The sequence below is a fragment of the Gasterosteus aculeatus genome, chromosome 12 (genome assembly GCF_964276395.1).
Source record: "Gasterosteus aculeatus chromosome 12, fGasAcu3.hap1.1, whole genome shotgun sequence".
Taxonomy (NCBI): Eukaryota; Metazoa; Chordata; class Actinopteri; order Perciformes; family Gasterosteidae; genus Gasterosteus; species Gasterosteus aculeatus.
This window is the reverse complement of record NC_135700.1, coordinates 20,372,814-20,391,750: the sequence shown is the minus strand read 5'-3', so window position 1 is coordinate 20,391,750 and position 18,937 is coordinate 20,372,814. Positions and strand designations below refer to the sequence as shown.

Here is an 18,937-nt window from a genome sequence, read left to right as displayed (position 1 = left end):
TTTGCACTTATTCCTCATTTGTACTGGAATTGAGCTTGACAATCTTATCTTATGCTAGCAGCTCTGAGGCCACAAGGCTGTATGAGCTAACGGCTAGCGCTAGACTGCTAACAATGCTAACATATTGATGATTAAACAGGGTTTTCATGTTCATGGTGCTAATTAGCAATTAACCCAAAGTTCAGCTGTAACCGAAGGTAAAGGCAATTAGCTTTGAAGGTATTTTGTTATACAAAGTTCACGCTTGACCGGATGATGGCGCTTCAGGAAACATCACTAAATAGTCACAATGGTGGAAATACAAAAACACGGAACAAAAATGTGGTTTTCTATGTTAGGCACTTTTATTGATTTGGTTTTACTGAGTCACAAACACAGAGATTATTGTCAAAGACAAAGAGTTGAGAGATTTAACTGGATTCAATCAGCGGTCTGTGTTAACAGTAGATGGAAGACAGCAAGTAATTCAAAACATCTGCACGACAAAATGTGAGAATAATTACTAAACTATCTGCTGGTGTCAGTTTTTGGCCAAAATATAAAAAAAGAGAGTGAGAATTCCAACTGTGTGCAACTGGAAGGTAAAGACCGGAGTGCTTGAAAGAAATAACCGCTAAAGAAGTTTTGTTTTTCCTCATAAATAAAGGGATCTGCTCCGTTCGGACCGTCACCCTGAGCGCGTTTCGCTCCGCTCTACTTCCAGACCTGCTGAAGATCAGAATGCAGTCACACTGCAGTACAGTGTTTAAAGTAGTAAAAAGCAATGGAAAATACATCAGTGTAAAGGCATAAGAGACTCGCTCCACAATCACAACCACCACACGACACCACCGGAGGCACAGAGAGCGGGCTGAGGGGCACGCAGCCCTCGCTGAGGGGGGAGAGGGGGGAGAGTGGGGGCTATTTCATGTTCCGTCGCTTATCCGCGAGATTTCACACGCTTGCGGATGTTCCAGCTTCTACAAAGACAAACGGCTGCCTCCCCCCCGGTCACCATAAACTCCTGTCAACTTGGCCCGCCAAGTCTCTCCACTAGAGGACGCTGGTTTCAACAAAAAAGGACGACGTGCCACTGCAAACTGTGGGACACGGCAAAAGACCCCCCCCCCACCCCCACCCACTCACTCCATAAATCAAATCCAGCACAAACAACGGGCAGACTTTACCAGGCCGTGAGTGAGCTTTTTACCCTCCCCGGGTTTTTTAAATATTATTATTCCAACTGGCCTCGGACCACGCGAGCTGGTTTGGACCCCGAGGAGACGACAACTGTGCCACAAAAAGAGTAAAGAGAACGCAGCCGACATTCACGAAGTTAAAGGATAGATTCACATTATTTTAAGTCTGTCGGGTGCTTTGATCCGGGGTTCCCTTATGAAAATGTTTTAATTAGGGGAAAGATTAAAGAGATTTCTGTGAAAAAGTTTTTTTTTTGCGGGAATATTGAACTACAAACACGGTAACACGCGCTATGACTACATCCTAGTGGAGAAACCTCATATGAGCAATGGTTAAAGGTTAAGATCTGTTTTTGCACAGAGCAAACATCTATTACTTAATTTAATCGTGTTACTTTTCGGTGCGATTCAGATTACAGCGGCTGAGAAGTCTACACGTCGTAGGATTTAACGGATACGTCCACACGTCTTTCAGGCATCTTTTAGTGACCAGTATGAACAGGAGGAATAATTAAAGCAAATAAAACCTTTTAGTGGATCATAAGTGATTATTAAGAGGGATTTATAATGTGACAGTTTCTATAATTAGTCTTTTAGGAAAAGCCTGCTCATTTGGCCCTCAAATTCCACTTAAAAAAGACCTGTGAACGTATCCCTCAAATTCTACTATACTCTGCAGAAAACAGACTGCATGAGAGCGACTGTCTGAAACGTGGTCTTTGTGTTCACGTCCGGTTTACATGTCAGCTCAGCGTGTGGGAGTTAAATAACACCTCACATTGCATAACAACGCACCAACCAGGTGATCATCGTGTACAACAGATCCCACGGAATCCCATTTTCACATAGTATTCTGATGTGAAAACGATCCTGCATAAATGTCAAAATGATAACAAGTGGGTTTCACAGTCAGGGCGTCACGATTTCAATTGTAGATCAAAAAGTAAATCGGAATTCACTTTTGATTCCGACCTTTGACATTAAAAGCAGGATCGGTGATTCTTAGAATTAGATTTCCCTTCTGCCTACTTAAAAACAAAAAAAGAGAAACACTTGGCAACTGGTGGAGTTGACTGTGAAAAGACACCCCTATTTCACAGGTACAAAACTGACAATAAACTTTAAGTAAAGTGAAATCTATGCAAATTGAAATCGTCTGTATCTTAATCGACGGTTCTTCACTTTTACCCACAACATTGATATGTGGGAGCTAAAGTGCAGCCACACTACTACTACAAAAAAAGCCTGTTTCGGAAATTTTGCCCAATGACACATACAGACACACACACGCACACAAACACACACGCGCACAGGGCACCCACAGGGGCCACAGCAGGTGAACTCAGCAGTGGGAGGTGTGAAAACGGTGAATCTGGGTCAGCAGGCAGCATTTTGTTTTGTCGCAGGAAGCTTTCAACACACAAACTCTTGTCTCATGCGGATGATCTGCAGCAGAGCCGCCTGCACGTCCTCGTCCATGTGGCCCTGCGAGGGAGACACAGTCAGTAATGAGCTGTAGTTCATCCACCCACAGCGTCTCAAAGCTTTGTTCCCAACTATAATTCTGCACTCGCACCTTGATGTGTTTGCATCATTCAGGCGTTCTTGTTTTCATGCACTAGTCGTTACCAAACCAACGGCTGACTGTGGCGCATTTTGCCGTAGTGTAAAACATGCAAGGGGAAATCTCTGCTTGTACCAAAGTGAAGTCATGACTCGATAGATCCCATAACGCCTTTCATTGGTCTTCTCCAGGTCGTACATTTAATGTGCTCTGCCAGTGTGTCATACAAACTAACATGTGTGAACAAACGAACTAGACCGTCCTCCTCGCTAGACGGTAGAGAGTGAAACGTACCTGTGCTGCACTGAGAAGATGAGTCCGATAGATGGAAACCACGTCTCTGTGTTGCCTCTCAGCATCCTTGTGGAACAGAGGAGAAAAGCACAGTCGTTATTACATCTTGTACTTATGTCCACCTGAATGTTACGATGAGGACAGCACGCATTTCTTTCTACAGTATAGTATTTTTTTGTCATGACGTTTATTGGCTGGGTTTGAATACAGCAATGGAGACGCTAACTTATTTTTAATCTCTATTGATCAGGTAAAGGAGGTAAACATGCTTGAATCACCATGATCACATGCAGAACAATCCAAAGGTCACCTCACTTTAACCGTTAATTCAATACTGTTTCACTCGCTGTTATTCTGGTTTTGATTGATTAATTTGCCTTAAATATTATTATTATTTGTTATAAAATTTCTCATTTGTGTTACTTTGTTCCTCTTGTTTTACTGCACTATATTGTGAATTAGGTCTCTCCATCATTACATTACATGTCATTTAGCTGACGCGTTTATCCAAAGCGACTTACATTGCATTTTTAACCCATGGCTTTTTTGCCCAGGGAGCAATTAGGGGTTAGGTGTCTTGCTCAGGGACACTTCAACATGGGACAGGGAGCAGCTGGGGCTCGAACCACCAACCCTGCTGTTCCCGGCGCACCCTCTCTACTCCTGCGCCACGTCGACCCATCAAATCATTTCTTGGTTAAATAAGGGTTGAATGAATGAATTCTGAAGCCCTATTATTAACAAAAATACCCAACCACATAACGCATGGATTGCAGAACTAACAGTGCAAATGGTATTTAAATGAAGTCGTGAACAAAAACACTAAATAAAGCAGAAACGGCAGACGTGAATGCCATTCTCCGTGTGTCCACTCACAGCCAGCTGCTGCTGAAGGCTCTTGATCTGGCCGTGGAGTGTGTCGATGTGCTGCGTCTGTCTCTTGTTGGGCGCGTTGCTTGTGTACGCCAGCTGGGACAGACCGTTTAGTGCCTGCTTCAACCGCTCAACATCTGTCAGCAACTCCGTGATCTGAGAGACACACAAAACACACGTTTATTAACAGACCTTATAACAGACCTGAAGAATGTCATCTCTAGAAACAGGTCTTATATATTGCAGATGTCCCGTCCCCCCCCCCAGACACACTAAATGAAATTTAGCTAAAAGGCAAACACACACAAACACACACTGCCTGCAGCAGCAAATAAAGTCAAATGAATAAAAAAAGAAATTCTCATTTCTTGTCACCTTTTTGTCTTTGGCCTCAGTCTGCTGAGCGGACTTCTGAATCCCCCTCTGGAGATCACGGATGGTGGCGAGCGACTCGTCGTATCTCTCCTTCAGCTCCCCAATTTCCCTCTCGATGGCGCGGCTCTTCTCTTGGACCGCCTCCATCTCCGTCCGCGCTCTGCTCTCCCCCTCCCGCGCCCTCGCCGCCTCCCGGCGGGCCTCTTCGCTCTCGTCCGTGGCGCTCAGGAGCCTGCTGCTCAGGTTGGCGGCCTCCTCCTCCAGCCGCAGCTTCTCCGTCTTCAGCTGGTTCATTTGGTCTTCTTTGTAGTTGATTTCCTCGAGAGTCTGCGTGGCCTGAAGGAGCTCTGATTGCAGCGCGGACACGTCCTCGGCCCTCTGGGCGCCGTTCTCCTCCTCTTCGCGGAGAGCCAGGCGGAGCTTAGCGACCTCGGCCTCCAGGGCCTCCTGGGCCTCGGCGTGCTGCCGCAGCAGAGCGGCCTGATCCCCGCGGCGCTCCTGCACATCTCTCTGCAAGACGCTCGCCCTCTGGGCCTCCTCCTGCTGAGCCTCCCTCGCCTTCTGGCAATCGGCCTGGGCTTGCCGCGCGGCGTCGTGCAGCGCCTTCAGCTCGGTGTCGTACGTCGCAATTCGGGTCAACTCCGATTTCAGACGCTCCTGGAGGTTCTGGATCTGAGCGTCGCCGAGGGCTTTCTGCTCTCGAAGCTCTTCCTTCTGAAGCGCGGCCTCGCCGTGCTGCCGCTCCAGATTCACCAACTTCTGAGTTAATGCCTCCAGCTTATCCTTGAGCTCCTCCCCCACGTTGCGGTGCTTTTCACTGGTAGCCACAGCGGCGTCCAGCCTCTGTTGGAGAGATTCGACGTGGACCTCGAGTTTCTCCTTCTCCTGTTCCAACTCCTCCCTCGCAGACGTTTCTCTGTTATACTTCTCTTCCATCTCCTGCAGCTGGACGCTCAGGTCCTTCACCTGAGCGCTGTGGGAGTGTTCTTTCTCCTCGGCTGTTGTCAGTGGAATAAACCTGGACTGAATCGCCTCCTGAATGGTGTCAAGCTCTTTCCTCTGAGCTTCCAGTTCTTGAGTAAGCTTGGCCGTTTCCTGCTGAGCCGCTGCGTAACTTGCCGACGCGTCGCTCGCCAGTTTCTCCGCCTCCACCACGGCGGCGTTCAACTTGTCTGTGACAGCTTTGTGCTCCTCCACGCTCACATAGTCTCGTCTCATCTCCAACTGGACTTTCTCAAACTTCTCCTTTAACTTTTCGTGTCTTTCTTTCACATTCTTGAGTTCTTCCCCACTTTCTTCACCCTTGGTCTCCAACTTCAACCTCTCGGCCTCGGCGCTCTCTAACTCCATCTTCACTTGCTCGTGCTGCCGTCTGGGAACGTACTCTCCTTCCAAGCTCCGCTGCAGAGTCTGGCTCTGCGTGGTCAGCCGCGCACACTCCCTATCCCCGTCCTCGCATTTCCTCTGCAAAAGTTCTAGCTTCTTCGTCAGGTCGGCGTTCTGAGACCTCAGAGCGTCCACCTCGCCGAGGTGCCTCTCGCTGGCGCTTCGGAGGCTGCCGATGTTCGCCTGCAGCGCCGGCCTCTCCGACTGAAGCTGCTGGACCTGCGCCTCCGCTTTTCCGCAACGTTCGCCAGCTTCCACCAGCTTGTCCTCCAGCTCCTCCAACGCCGACGCCATGTTCCTCCGGGCTTCGTCGTGCGCGTTCACGGGAACGTAGTCCATCTGGATCCTGCTGTTGAGTTCGTCCAGCTGCTCTCGCAGCATCTCTCTCTCCTCCTCGCTCTCCTCCACTTCCTGAATCAGCGCCTGGCTTTTGGCCGTCACGTCCGACAGCCTCCTTTTCAGAGAAGCGTTCTGCTGCTCGAGCGCCGCCTGCACGGCGCCCGCCGCGCCGCGGGAGGACGGGCCGTCCAGCTTGCGGTTGAGCTCGGCCACCTCCTCCAGCACGCGGTCGTAGTCTTCCCTCAGCTCGGCGATCTGCCGCTCCTTCTCGTCGACCGCGTTGCTCAGCAGGTTTTTCATGTTGTCGAACTTCTCAGCCGGCACCGTGTTGCCGCATTTGCTCTGGGTCTCCTTCAGGTGGGCTTCCATTTCTACGACAACAATCGCTAGGTCGTCTCGGTCGGCGGTCACGGCCGCCAGCTCCTGGTTCAGCTTCTCGGCCTCCGTGGCCAGCTGGTTCTCGCTGCTCTTGTACTCCTCCAGGGCCTTCTCGCTCTGTTTGAGGCGGTTGCGAACGCGGCACACTTCGGCCGACGCTCCTTCGTACTTGGCCTTGACGTCCTGGAGCTGAGCGCGCAGCTCCTCCGTCGCCTGGCCCCCGAGGTGTTCCTTAACGGCGACCACGTGGGCCTGCAGCTGTTTCACCTTACACTCGGAATCCAGCATCCTCTTCTGGACGTCCCCCAAGGCGTCCTCCAGACCTTGAATCTGCTGGTCGGCCTGTTTCTGGATGGTGTCTCGGCTGAGGACCAGCTCCTGGCACTCTCGGGTCTTGCGGTTCAGGGCCGACTGAAGCTGCGCCGTCTCCTCGTCCGCCGCCTGTTGTCTTCTCTTGACCGCCTCGAGTTCTCGTTGGAGGGCATCCAGCTCCGCGGAGATGTGCCAGCCCACAGAGGGATGGTTCTTCTCTGAAGGTCTGGACAACGAGTGCGACAAGGCAAGATTCTGGAGCACCTGCAGAATGTGGGGAAATTGTATTTTATTTGAATTGACATTCATTTTCATATGTACTTTATTTGAGAATATGGAACGTTTTAATTGCTTAGTGCTTCATTCGCAAATACGGTTCCTACATTTTATTTTCTTTGAAATAAAATCTCTCATTTGCAAGAAAAAAAAGACAAGATCTGAATACTGGACAAAGGGTTTGATTTGTATACAGGTCCTACTCAGGCCACCTTTGTTACCTCAAACTGCTCAAATGCAAACTACCAACCCCGTACTTCAGACGAATAAGATATAAATGTACCTGATCAGAGTCCAGGCTGTGAGCTTGTTTGACCAGATTGTTTTCTTTACCTGCAAGAAAAACAAAGTGCAACAACGTGAAGCTCCGAATTAGTGACTGTTGACATCATTAAGAATCGTTTGATTCCATAATCTCGAGAGATGACGCTTGCCTTTGATAACGGACTGTCCAGAGTAATCCCCCTGGAATACACAGAACAACAAATAGTAATTACTAAACGGGACTTGGAATACATTTCTATTTCCAGCACGGGAAACAACACTGTTCATCATAACCTTTTGGAGGATGTGACATTAAGGTTAAATCAGCAGCACCCAACACATGACCACTGCATCATTGCAGCGACAATAGAAACATGACATGATATACTGCCTTAACCAGGAAGCATCTTGGTCATGTTTTGGCTTTCATTAAGACAACGGCAGCATTGTTTTATCAGCAATGATATCGTTTGCATTTAGCATACACATCAAAGTTCAAACCCGTCCTTTGTGTCCAAATCATTTGTCTACTTGGTGGCTGAACCAACACTTGTCTTAAGTCTGATCACAAGTCAGATGAAAGGCTCCAAGTGAAAATGTAATAAAGCGTAAAGTCACTGACCATAGTGCTCCTGAGCTGAACCTTGACGGTCTCCTGGCCTCGAGCCCCTTCCTCTTTGGAACCGAGTAACACCTTCAACTGATCCTTCTGATGCAAGAGAAAGAAACACGGCCATCAATAAGCGACTGATTAGAGAATGATGGCAAATACAATCCAACAGCAGCATTCATCAAAGAGAAGACATGCGCTCCGATGGATCCTCAAAAATACATTTAGATATATTTTTTGACAGCATTAACAAGTGTCATTACGTCACACGCGGACCTTCCCTTCATCTCCACCTCAACATGCAAGTCTTTACTTTGCTCTTATTTTTAGCATTCAGAGGTCATACAGTAACTGTAGACGTCTCCACACTGTACTAGTGACTGCTGCTGTGCACAATGAGATTCTTAAAAACAACCAGAAATAAGAAAATGATTGCAAATTCGAGAATGAGGCCTACAAAGTCCAATAAATTATTCCACTTACATACCTCTTTTTGAGCATCTTCCACGGTGATCTTTTCCTGCAGATAAATGAATAACATGTCATTTAAGGGATTCATTACCAATAACAACTACATTATTTTGATTGAATCCCTCGTTATCATCTTGGAATCTATTATCACTCCATGGCTGATGATTCCTCACTGAGTAAGTCACTATCTCACAACAGCAATCATAGGTCAAAGCTTGCTTTGCGTTATCACACATTCCTTGACGTTGAGCCATGAGAGTGTGACTCAAATCCACTTGAAACAATACATTTACACATATTTGTTTAATACATTTATATTTGTACCTGTGTGAGCTGTTGCTGCAGCACGTTGACTTGATCCAACAAGGCTCTTTGATCCTGCTGATAGTTCCTCAGGCTTTCCTGCAGGGCCTCGTTCTGCTTCTCAAAGTCCTGAAATAAAACACAAAACAATAAAGTTTCCAAACTGAAACCAACTAACACAACTGCTAAATGCTAGAAATCACTTATAATGCATCAGAGCAGAGAGGATATGGATGATTTGACTTGACTGGATGCAGTGGATTCAAGCAAACACTCCTTAAATGTCTCAAAAGTTGCTTCCGTGTTTGTGTGGAACAGGGAGGCTGAAGTCAAACAGCACTTACATGTATGATTTGATCCCTTCTGTTAACCTCAGCTGCCTCCGATCTCTCCACTGAATGCTGCGGATGACACAGGATCTTTTTTACAACAGTGTTTTGAAGAGATAACATTACCGAGGGATTAGAAAGTGTAGAGAACAACTCTCAGTTACGTTCACTAGATGGCAGTCATGTACATCTGAGCTGCAGCCAGTGAGTGAGAAGAATTTGAAGTGCGAATGAAACGCTAAAATATTCAGTCTCTCAGCATTTGAATGGCTTTGACACATTATCTTTGAACGAAAAGAGCTGCTGAAAACAATGGCCCTATCAAATGCTACATTACGGTAGTGTGGAGAATTAAGGTTTAATGGATGGTGTGAGCCAGTCAACTAAATGTAGAACAATTACCTGTCGCTTCCACTGCTCTATCTTCGCGGCCTCTTTATCTGGAACAAGAGAAAACAGCCAGTTCAGCCTCCCCCACAACAGTCACCCAGATGTGATAAAACATGTGTGTTTACAGAACAAAAGCTCCTCACAACATGTTCATGGAAAGGAATGCACTGAAGCGAGACTAGAAAATAAAAATTAGGCCGAATGATGACATCCTGCCATCCGCAGCAGATCTATTTTGTAACGTATGTTAACAAACAGCATCACGCTACAGTTGTACAACAAATTGTCTCGAGATCCTCTTCTTTGAAATAAATGTTGGGCCGATTGTCGGCTTCAATGCCATGCACATTATGCTCCAATATTTATTCCAAACAACTGACCTCTGGTGGCTTTGTCGAGGTGACTTTTGATCAAGGTGACGAGCTCGGGGTTCTTGTTGAGGCGAGCGTAGTGCAGCGCGTCCTGACCCAAGCCGTCCACGGCCTTCACGTCGCTGCCGCTCTTCAGCAACACCTCCACGGCGTCCTTGCAGCCAAACTCGCAGCCCAGGATCAGCGCCGTCCTGAGGGCGTCAACAAACGCTGTCCGTGAGCGAGGACGGGAACAAACTGTCTATGGCACCAATGGGTCTGAATATGAGGATGTGGAGCCAAAATACTGTGGCACGAAAGACGAGTCGCTGTGTATCTAGTCTAAAATAATTCACAGCGGTGGGAGCTGAGTGGACTCGTCAACACTTCTAGTTTCTTGACACTGTAATTGGGACAAATGTTCATAGCCGGTAAAGAACTGACAGTGTTGTCGGACTTGAAGTTAACGTCATCAAGTCTGATACAGCAAAGAAATCAACAGAGTGAACTGTTTTAAGTTAATAACCCGACGACGCCAGTCTTTTGTGAGCAGCACTGTACGCATGCCAACATGTTAACCAAAAAGATAAAAACACCACAATGAGGTGATGTTTCTCACTTGTTTAGTTTGTCCCGGATGGTGATGTCGGCCCCTCGCTCCAGCAGCAGCTGACAGATGCGTGGATGACACATCTGGGTTGCCAGCACCAGAGGTGTTCTGCCATCCTGCAGAAAATAGAAAACGCATGCACATAAATACACAAATTTACATCCAAAACCGCAGTTATGAGACGAGTGATGTTGATGCAAGACTGAGCTGAACGAGGTTGGTTTTAAAAAGGCTCACTTTTCAATTCCAAAAGATATTAAATACCTGACTTGAAAACAATTAATACACTTTTCTACAATGACAACTGAACTGAAAATACCTTAGAAGTGACCAGTTTAACAAACGGTGTGAAATGGAGTGAAACAAATAGAAAGATTCTCACAAAATCCGTGGCGTTCACAGAAGCCCCGCTGTCACAGAGAAGTTTCACGCTGGAGGAGCAGCCGCCCATGACTGTGGAGAGAAAGAGCACAAACGACTGCAATCATTTCATCCCATTTACCAACAAAACGCACACGTGCATCCATCGCACACAGCAGCGCCGAGGAGCTTTGTGTGAAACGCTATTAAAAATCTGAACGGTTTCATTGGCATGCTGGAATATTTAATCTAATGTGGTTCATCTCAATGGTCACATGAGCTTTTAATTTATTTCAAACAGGAAATCTTACCAGCATCATGTAGCGCTGTTCTTCCTTGTAGGTCCACATTTCCGACTGGACTGTTGTGCTGCAAAAAACACACAATATCTCAATATATGATTTTATCCCTTTATTCCAATTAAGAAAAATAAGTCACTTCATATTATCCAATATTATGCTCACGGATGAAGCAAAACTTTGAATAATTCCTTAAAATGAGGCCACTAAATACATCTCATGTGCAAAAATTAATAAATGGGAGCAACGATTTATATTTTCTCTTTATGTCACAGTCTCTGTTGAAAATGAAGTTACTGTATTAAATGTTAAATCCTCAGTACCAACTTCAATAAAGCTCATTTAGCCAACTCCATATTTTTCTAAGGAGATAAAGAAGCTAGCTAAAGAATATTTGACCCGAATCTGGATCTTCAGTTTGTAAGTTAATCAAAGGATGGGAGGAGCTTATTTCACAAAGACGTGAGCGGGACCTCCGGTTGTTTCACATGGATCTAGCAGAATAGAAAAAGAATAAGTTATTATATTTTAGTATTAATAAAATGGTTAATTCCCACTGGTTGACCGGTGGAACCGGAGCCCAACAGCAGGCAGGTTGTATCGGACTAAGTGGCGCCGTGCTGATATGCTTGTGACATCTCCCCCCCACTGTCAGTCAGTCAGCTGGTTGGAGTGTACCACTCTGGTGACGAGGGCCTGCTGTGAATGCAATGCCAACAGGGGCCCCATGTTGCCGGGTAAGCTTGCCGGCGAGCGCCACTAAAAAAAAACCAACTCTATCTAGCAACAAGGGCCAAAAATTAGCAGTGCGCTCAAGTGACAAAGCGAAGTGGGCGAGAGTTGGACCGGCAACGGGAGCCGACGTTGGAGCATTTGGAGGGAGGGAGGGCTGGGGGGGGGGGTATCCTATACCACGGGGGTTCGGGCTGACGTGGGAGGTAGTGGAGGCGGTGCGTGCTGGCGTCGGGCTGATGCGTCTGGTGTGATGACGGAATGGACAGCAGGTTTGCAGGAGGGCGGGCTTGTCAACACCCCTGAGAGGGGCGGGGCTACAACGCTGCAAGGGCACAATATTGCCGAGATAGCAGCCCCCCCCCTCCCCCTTCGGTTGTAAACACATAAATCCCCCGGTGGGACGCCGTGACTCAACAGGGCCTACCGTCGACCGATACGCAGTTTGCTCAGCTGCCGTTTGGGAATAACTATTTAAAGAAGCAAACTGCTGCAACTGGACAGTGGCCGGGGGGGGTCAGGTCTGCGGAGCGCGCTGCGTGGGGGGCGATGCCAGGGGACAACTCGAAGAAACAAACGCAATGTACATTGTTGATTGAAGACAAATGCGCTTTACCTGCAGGAGTTTCTGCACACACAGAGAATGCCCATTTCTTGAAGCCTGATGGAGAGCGTTTTTGCCTGCAAGTAATAAATGAAGAAAGGGAGAAACATTAACTACAATCATAATCAAGGGGTTTGCATTCAAAGTATTTCAAGAGCCAAACTCACTGTGCAATCAACCCTTAACGACCCGGTTAGGTGGTACTTTTAAGTCTGCAATTGCACCGAGGGAAACTGCGCTCGCAAAAATCGTGTCGCTTCATCACGACAACGCCATTAATCAGACACATTATTCTGTCAAAATCAACCAGAACGCATCACTTTGTTGTTCCGCTTTGCTGCAGACGTGCCGTTGATTGCACCACAAGATTCAGCGGTGAATCACTAGGAGCTCGCCTCAGCGGGCGAAGCGGCGGGGCGGCAAACCCGGAGACCACGAGTTTCAATCCCAACGGAGGCAGTTAGGGAATCACAGTTTGGCATGAATCACGCACGACGCATTATAGGATTCACAACGTGCTCCCGATTGTAAATTATGCCAGTTTCTTTTCAGCTATTCTCCCAGGTTCGAATGACGAATTCCCCTCAGTCACATTCTGTTAACATTTCCGCCGACAAGAAGATTGGATAGTGATGGTGAAAAGGAGAAAATATATCCTCTCAATCTGAAAAGGGGGAATAAGTGTAAAATGTCTTAACATAATAAATCAACGATTTAATCAACCAAGCGGTCTGTATAGAGACACGGTCTTCAAGCCATTTGATGGAGTAAATTCATGAAGTGAGGGGGAAGCTTTCATTCAGTATGAAGCATATTACTGACCAAGAAATACTGCTTCTCTGGTTTAGTAAACAAGCCGCTTTCAAGTATCAGGTTTACCCTTTTCGACACAATGACGGTGGACAAAATATCAGAAACACATGCAAGCATGTCGCCGCAGCTTCGGGACGCTGCTTTCGCCCAACCTGAACTCACCGGTGGCATCCGACGCCGTGACGTCGACGCCGTGTGCCAGGATCAGATTGAGGCAGTCGAGGTGTCCTCGCGTCGCAGCCAAATGGAACCTGGAAAACAAGAGGAGAGGTGGGGGGGGGGACAAATAAGAGAGCAGAACTGACCCGGGGAGATGTCAGAGGAGTAGGCGGCACGGAGCAGGTGAAAAAGTGAAAAGGTGATAGGGTGTAAAGAGGAGGGGGAGGCTGGGGGGTTGAAACGGACCAGAACGGGACTCCAAACAGACGCCTGGCCACTCGCTATCCGCAGGATCAGCATTCTTGAGGTGAATAAAAAGAAACCCCCAGGTTGTGTCATGTTTCCGTGGCAACCAAGAGCTTCAACAACAGCATTTTCCCATCGTCGCATTAGGTTACAAACTGGCTTCTCTTCCCTTTATGCCTTTTGTGTCCCGTGGTCTTTTTTTGTGTGTGAAGGTAACATCTCCAACACAATCCTTATTTAGGGGAAGCTGTTGCAGAAGTTTAAGAATAATTACACAATGACATTACTAGTGAGACTTTTCCCTCTGCGTGTCTAGTTTGCGTCATGTGATCAAAGAAACGGCCACGACGGTAAACAAATGTCAGGCAACTGACTAAAATATTAAGCTCTAAGAATTTAACAGGCTGAAACAGCAGCAGAGGAATCGGGATCATCTTGTGAAATTGGTATTTCATCCGTTTGATTGGAACACAGTTTGCATCCCATTGTTAACGGACAACTCAATTAAGCGGTTTCCCACTGAACTCGGTTGTCAACAGGTCTTCAATTATCCCTTTGGAAACCTTGCTGTTCCCCCTCCCTGGTCCTCCCCCACAGCGGCGCCGCCCCCACCAGCCAGCCAGCCAGCAAGGCTCTGCAGAGCACTGGTGTGTAAACCAATCTCAGTCTGTCACCCATCAAGCCACATGAGCCCGCTTATACATTAACCCCGAGGTATCCGCCAAGGAGACAGCTAGGCTGCCACCTCAACACGGCCGGGGGTATTAAAAGCCGTGTTGATGGCCTGGAGATGAGGGTTCTCTGGGGAGCAGTTGGGGGTCCTGTGGGGGGGTGGCGCGGTTGGAAGTATTAGGAACTACGAGGTTCATGAGCCACGGCGTTCTTACAGAAGATGGCTGGAGGAATAATGAAAATCACGTCTTTGAGACTATGTTACATCTAATTGAAAGAAACTAAAGCCCAGGTTTGATTGGAGGAGATTTAAATGCATTAGAAAAAAAAAAAAGTTAAGACTGCTAACGAGAAACCAACCAAACAGCCAAATGTTAGACACCGACCAAACACTGAGAATCTGCGGTTCTGAGGTGTGGAGACATTTACTGTGCCCCAGCTGGAGAGTAAAAGGGCTCAAAGATACATGTCGGTTACCTAATGGGTCTGACTTTAAGAGAGCACACGGCGTCTCCCCGTCACACCTGCTCCTTGGGAGGTTTTTCAGGTCGACGGTATACGGATGCTATTTTTAGAGAGTGGTCGGGGGGGGGAGTATGCTGCTGGCTGAACCATATACAGCGGGTGGTTATCAATGCAGACACTACAGTCAAAACACTGTGTGCTGCCGAAGGTTTCAACTCATACCCACGGATTTCCCTCGTACTCGTCCAGTTGTTGCTGCACTTTGTTCAAAAGGAAAGTCAAAGGAAACCACATCCGTGTGAAGCCGCAATATTTCATAGTAATTAACGCTTAATGCTATGTGCATTATCAAAGTGGTCACTCTGCCCACAGACTTATCGAACACCATTTAGCTCTAAACAGCAGAACGGTCACAAACTAGCTTAAGACATTGAGCTGATATTTTTCTCTGCTGTCAGCATCTTTGCACTTTGGCTTCGCCGGTCTTTAAGTCATGGTTTTTCTTTAAATCGCGCTTTGCTTAGATACCGTAAATTACTTTTGAAGCGTTTTCACATTTTAATCTATGACAGAAAATAAAGTAAATACCCTTCTCAGGAAGTGATTTTTGCAAAGCGCTGGATAAATGAGACTACATAGTGATTAGTCCTCCTTCACAGCCTTGCTGTGTTTACATCGCCCTCATGTGACCGGCGTGCCGTTCGTTTCTAGCTTGACTTTTTACCTCCTGCCGATATATTACCAAAGCGGATTATCTCGCTGGAAAAAATGTGTAAGAATGACTCATTTTTGTTCTCAGAAACCATAAATCCTGTTGGCATTTTGTCAAGGAAACCAGTGAGATAGTAACTGAAATATGTCGTCCCCGCCGCCCTCTTTCGGTCAGGGGGCCGGATTGTGGACACGCTGCTTTAAAGAAAACACACCGGGCTTAACGGTTTGTAATTAGCTTCCCCACAGAGTTCCATGATTACGAGACAACGCCAGCAGACATTCCCCCGCTAGACACGTGTTCCTCTGTGTGTGGCCCACTGAACTAAAAGTAGACCTGCTGAGTTGATATTGTGGTGCGCCATTGTTTGGGGTTGACCCGTTTCTATAAACGTTCAACGTGTTGATTTTATGGTTAACTAGCTGTGGTCGCTCCGCCCTGCAGGGGAACACCGGGTGATGAGCGGGAACAGCGGCCTCTGCAGTCACGGGATGTGGTTCCGTCGGATTCTGGCACCTTATTATGAGACCAGGCATTTATCAGGTTGCGTGTTGTGTCGTCGCGCTTATTCACGAGCCCCACATGTGTACAACAGTCGGAACTGTGCGATGCTGCAGGGGGAGAACTTCACAAAGATCGCTGAAAATACTCGGCACCTACTCTGCACTTTGGCTGCTGGGATTTGTGGCTCCACAGTTTTATGCTTGAAGGAAGCCTTTGTCAAAATAAACCTGAAGCACAAGCCAGAAACCAGAGACCTCTCAAATATCCAGGATTAAAACAGAGGGCCTCCCAAAATGCTGCTTGTTGGAATCTGGTTACAGTTAACAATAAGACAAAGCACCTGCTACTTTAAACCGCTCGACGCCTTGTTTTCCATGATTCCATCGTGGAACCTGTAATGTGTGTGATGCATCATCAGAAACAATGCCTGCCCATTGTACAGATGGGCTGAGCCACTATTCTCCATGCACCTTACATCTACTTCATCTCTTTTGGTCCCTCATATTACACTTTTTGAAGCTTTTTGCAAAACAAAAACAACCTAAAACATGATTCCTGATTAAGATTAATGATTGAAGAAAATCCCACTGAACCAAACATGGTCCTCAAAAGATGTCAACCGATCCTGCAGCTGGGTCAAAATGCATTATTTTGAGTCGCATAGCACTACAGTGGATCGGTCTGCCGGGAGTCATTTCCTGTGGGGAGTACACAAACAGCCTTCAGTGGCCACAGACATTTCTGTACCAACTCCCACAGTGACCTCCGGTCAAATGGACACCAAAAGAGACATTTATGGGTATAAAAAGGGACTCATAATGATAATATGCAGCAGCGAAAGCCGACGCTGGGCAGCTGGGAGAAGTTATAAGGCTAAAAACGTTTCACAGGGTCACCAGAGCCAAGGAGAATTTAGAAAGGGGGCCGGCGTTTCATATTTTTTCCTCTTTTCTTTTTAAGGGTCATGCAGGGAGACAAGATGTTAAACTATCTCTGAGTAAAAGTGACCTAATTGTAAAAAAAATCCCATCATTAGATGCTTCATCTGGGAAACAAGGGGGGGAAACCCCAACAGTGTGTGACATGTGTTAACATGATGCTGAAGTATTACTATTAACAAAAGGGCAGGGTAGAACGTACGTGCAACATGCCACCTGTGGGTGTGTGCACGTCCGCAGATGGTTGGATGCTGCGTTTACTTACGCCGAGTGTCCTTCTACGTCGAGCTTGCTGGGGATGATGGCCTTCTTGCTGAGAACGGCGGCCACCTTGTCCACCTCCCTCCGCTCCACGGCCTTCATCAGCCGGTCATCGTACTTGTTCCAGTCTGTGTTCTGACAATGGAGACGGCAAACGGTCATGCATGCATACGTTCAACAGACAATAGCTGAACAAGTATTTGACCAAAGACCAGTGGGTAACACCTACAATGTGGGATGTTAATTAAATAATGAGATATGCGTACATGACTCAGTGTAATTTGTCCTTTTGTAGTACAAGACTATAATTAAGTTCAAGAATGTGCCAACAATGTGCTGCAGCTTCACCAGCCCCACCCCCTCCTGAGTAATAGCTACAGAGCATGTGAACAGAGTACTTTTAGGGCTTCTGGGAAGCACACTTTAATAGGGATGTTTTATACTGGAGGTCAAACACAAACAGAGAACACAAGCACACACACACACACACACACACACACACACACACACACACACACACACACACACACACACACACACACACACACACACACACACACATTACAACCTTAACAGTTTCAAAACACATGCACTGCCACAATGAGAGGATGATGAAACACGCACACATCTTCTTGACAACACCATGCACAACATCCTGCTGTAGTGAACCGATGAGCAACTCGATTGACCCAACTTTAGAAGATGTTACAACACAACTTTCAGGCAACTATAGACTTGTAGACGAAAGCACATTAACAGAACAGGAACCATGACAAAGTGAAACCAACGAATACCTACAAAGTGCATGGAGGTGCATTTCAGCCAGCGGCTCATCTTGGGTGAGTGGAGCTGGTCCTTGCACCGCGCTACCGAAAAAGTCGCCACGGTTCCAGTTTTTTTTAAAAAAGAAAAGGAAAGAAGAAGAAAAAAAGTCTCTCAGTGCGCTCAACCAGTGAGTGCAACAAGAGAGACGGGGTGACAGAAGGGGGGACGTACTGCTATACTGCAGCGCAGGTCCTCTTGCGGAAGGCTCAACCTGTCCAGTTCGCCTCCCTTGAGGCGGAGGAGTTTCCTTGGCAGGATTTTCTGAGCATTCCTGTGTTGCTCACAGGGCCGGCCTGGAAGTTCATCACTGCACAGCAGTTCAGTTGATTGTTAAAAAAAAGGGAGGCGGAGAAGGAGGAGAGAGAGAGAGAGAGGAAGGAAGGAAGGAAGGAATGGAGGGGGAGAAGCAGTAGGGCCAGCCCTGCCAGCCCTGGGACCAGCCCTGGCCGGCAAACTGCAACTCCTCCTCGCGGAGGAGGAGGAGGAGGGGGGGGGAGGGGGGAGTCAGCTCAGCCAGGCTACCGCTAGCCTCCCCCTAAGTGCTTCCCCCCTCTATTCTCGCCTTTAATCCTCCAACCTTCTGTTCAGCTCAGTCTCCTTCTGCTGTGATACGCTTCCTTTTATTGTATTCTCTGGATTGGTTTCTGGCTACGAGGCGAACGAGCCGTGACTTAAAGAGCGTGCGTCCCTCTTTGCGTCTTCTCTCCTTCGTCTTCGCCCGACCAAATGGCAAGTCGGTCAGGCTCAGTGGGGGTAAATATGGGAGCTCTCGCAGGTTTAAAATACCAGCCCCCCCCCCCCCCCCTCCTCCTCCCTCCCTGGTAAACAGCAGTGGTGCAGACAGCGCCGTAGACTGGTTACCCCTTTATTTTTTGACACTCCAGCCTTTCTGTAGTGACTGATAGGAAGACGGGGGCTAAGAATACATTCTGGACATGCCTGCACTGTGAGTAATGGCCTCGGTGTCCATCACCACTGCCAACATGAAACAAGGCTCGCCAAAAAGACCTTGCTTACATCGCCAACCCCCCCCCCCCCCCTTCCC

At 47.5% G+C, this 18,937-nt stretch overlaps 1 protein-coding gene across 1 annotated transcript in view; it reads right to left on the bottom strand.

Annotated features, from left to right (window-relative positions):
- Positions 1-326: 326 nt before the first annotated feature.
- Positions 327-18,937, bottom strand: part of uacab (uveal autoantigen with coiled-coil domains and ankyrin repeats b) — a 31,909-nt gene continuing 13,298 nt past the window's right edge. The window contains exons 2-19 of the mRNA XM_078085637.1: positions 17,072-17,202; positions 13,273-13,361; positions 12,310-12,374; positions 10,974-11,031; positions 10,685-10,755; positions 10,312-10,418; positions 9,723-9,904; positions 9,355-9,392; positions 8,968-9,024; positions 8,645-8,752; positions 8,337-8,369; positions 7,862-7,948; positions 7,404-7,440; positions 7,259-7,302; positions 4,285-6,963; positions 3,913-4,065; positions 3,037-3,102; positions 327-2,663 (exon numbers count right to left, since the gene is read on the bottom strand). Coding sequence (XP_077941763.1) covers positions 2,592-2,663; positions 3,037-3,102; positions 3,913-4,065; positions 4,285-6,963; positions 7,259-7,302; positions 7,404-7,440; positions 7,862-7,948; positions 8,337-8,369; positions 8,645-8,752; positions 8,968-9,024; positions 9,355-9,392; positions 9,723-9,904; positions 10,312-10,418; positions 10,685-10,755; positions 10,974-11,031; positions 12,310-12,374; positions 13,273-13,361; positions 17,072-17,202 — 4,077 coding nt within the window. The 3' untranslated portion in view covers positions 327-2,591. The remainder of the gene's footprint in view (positions 2,664-3,036; positions 3,103-3,912; positions 4,066-4,284; positions 6,964-7,258; positions 7,303-7,403; positions 7,441-7,861; positions 7,949-8,336; positions 8,370-8,644; positions 8,753-8,967; positions 9,025-9,354; positions 9,393-9,722; positions 9,905-10,311; positions 10,419-10,684; positions 10,756-10,973; positions 11,032-12,309; positions 12,375-13,272; positions 13,362-17,071; positions 17,203-18,937) is intronic.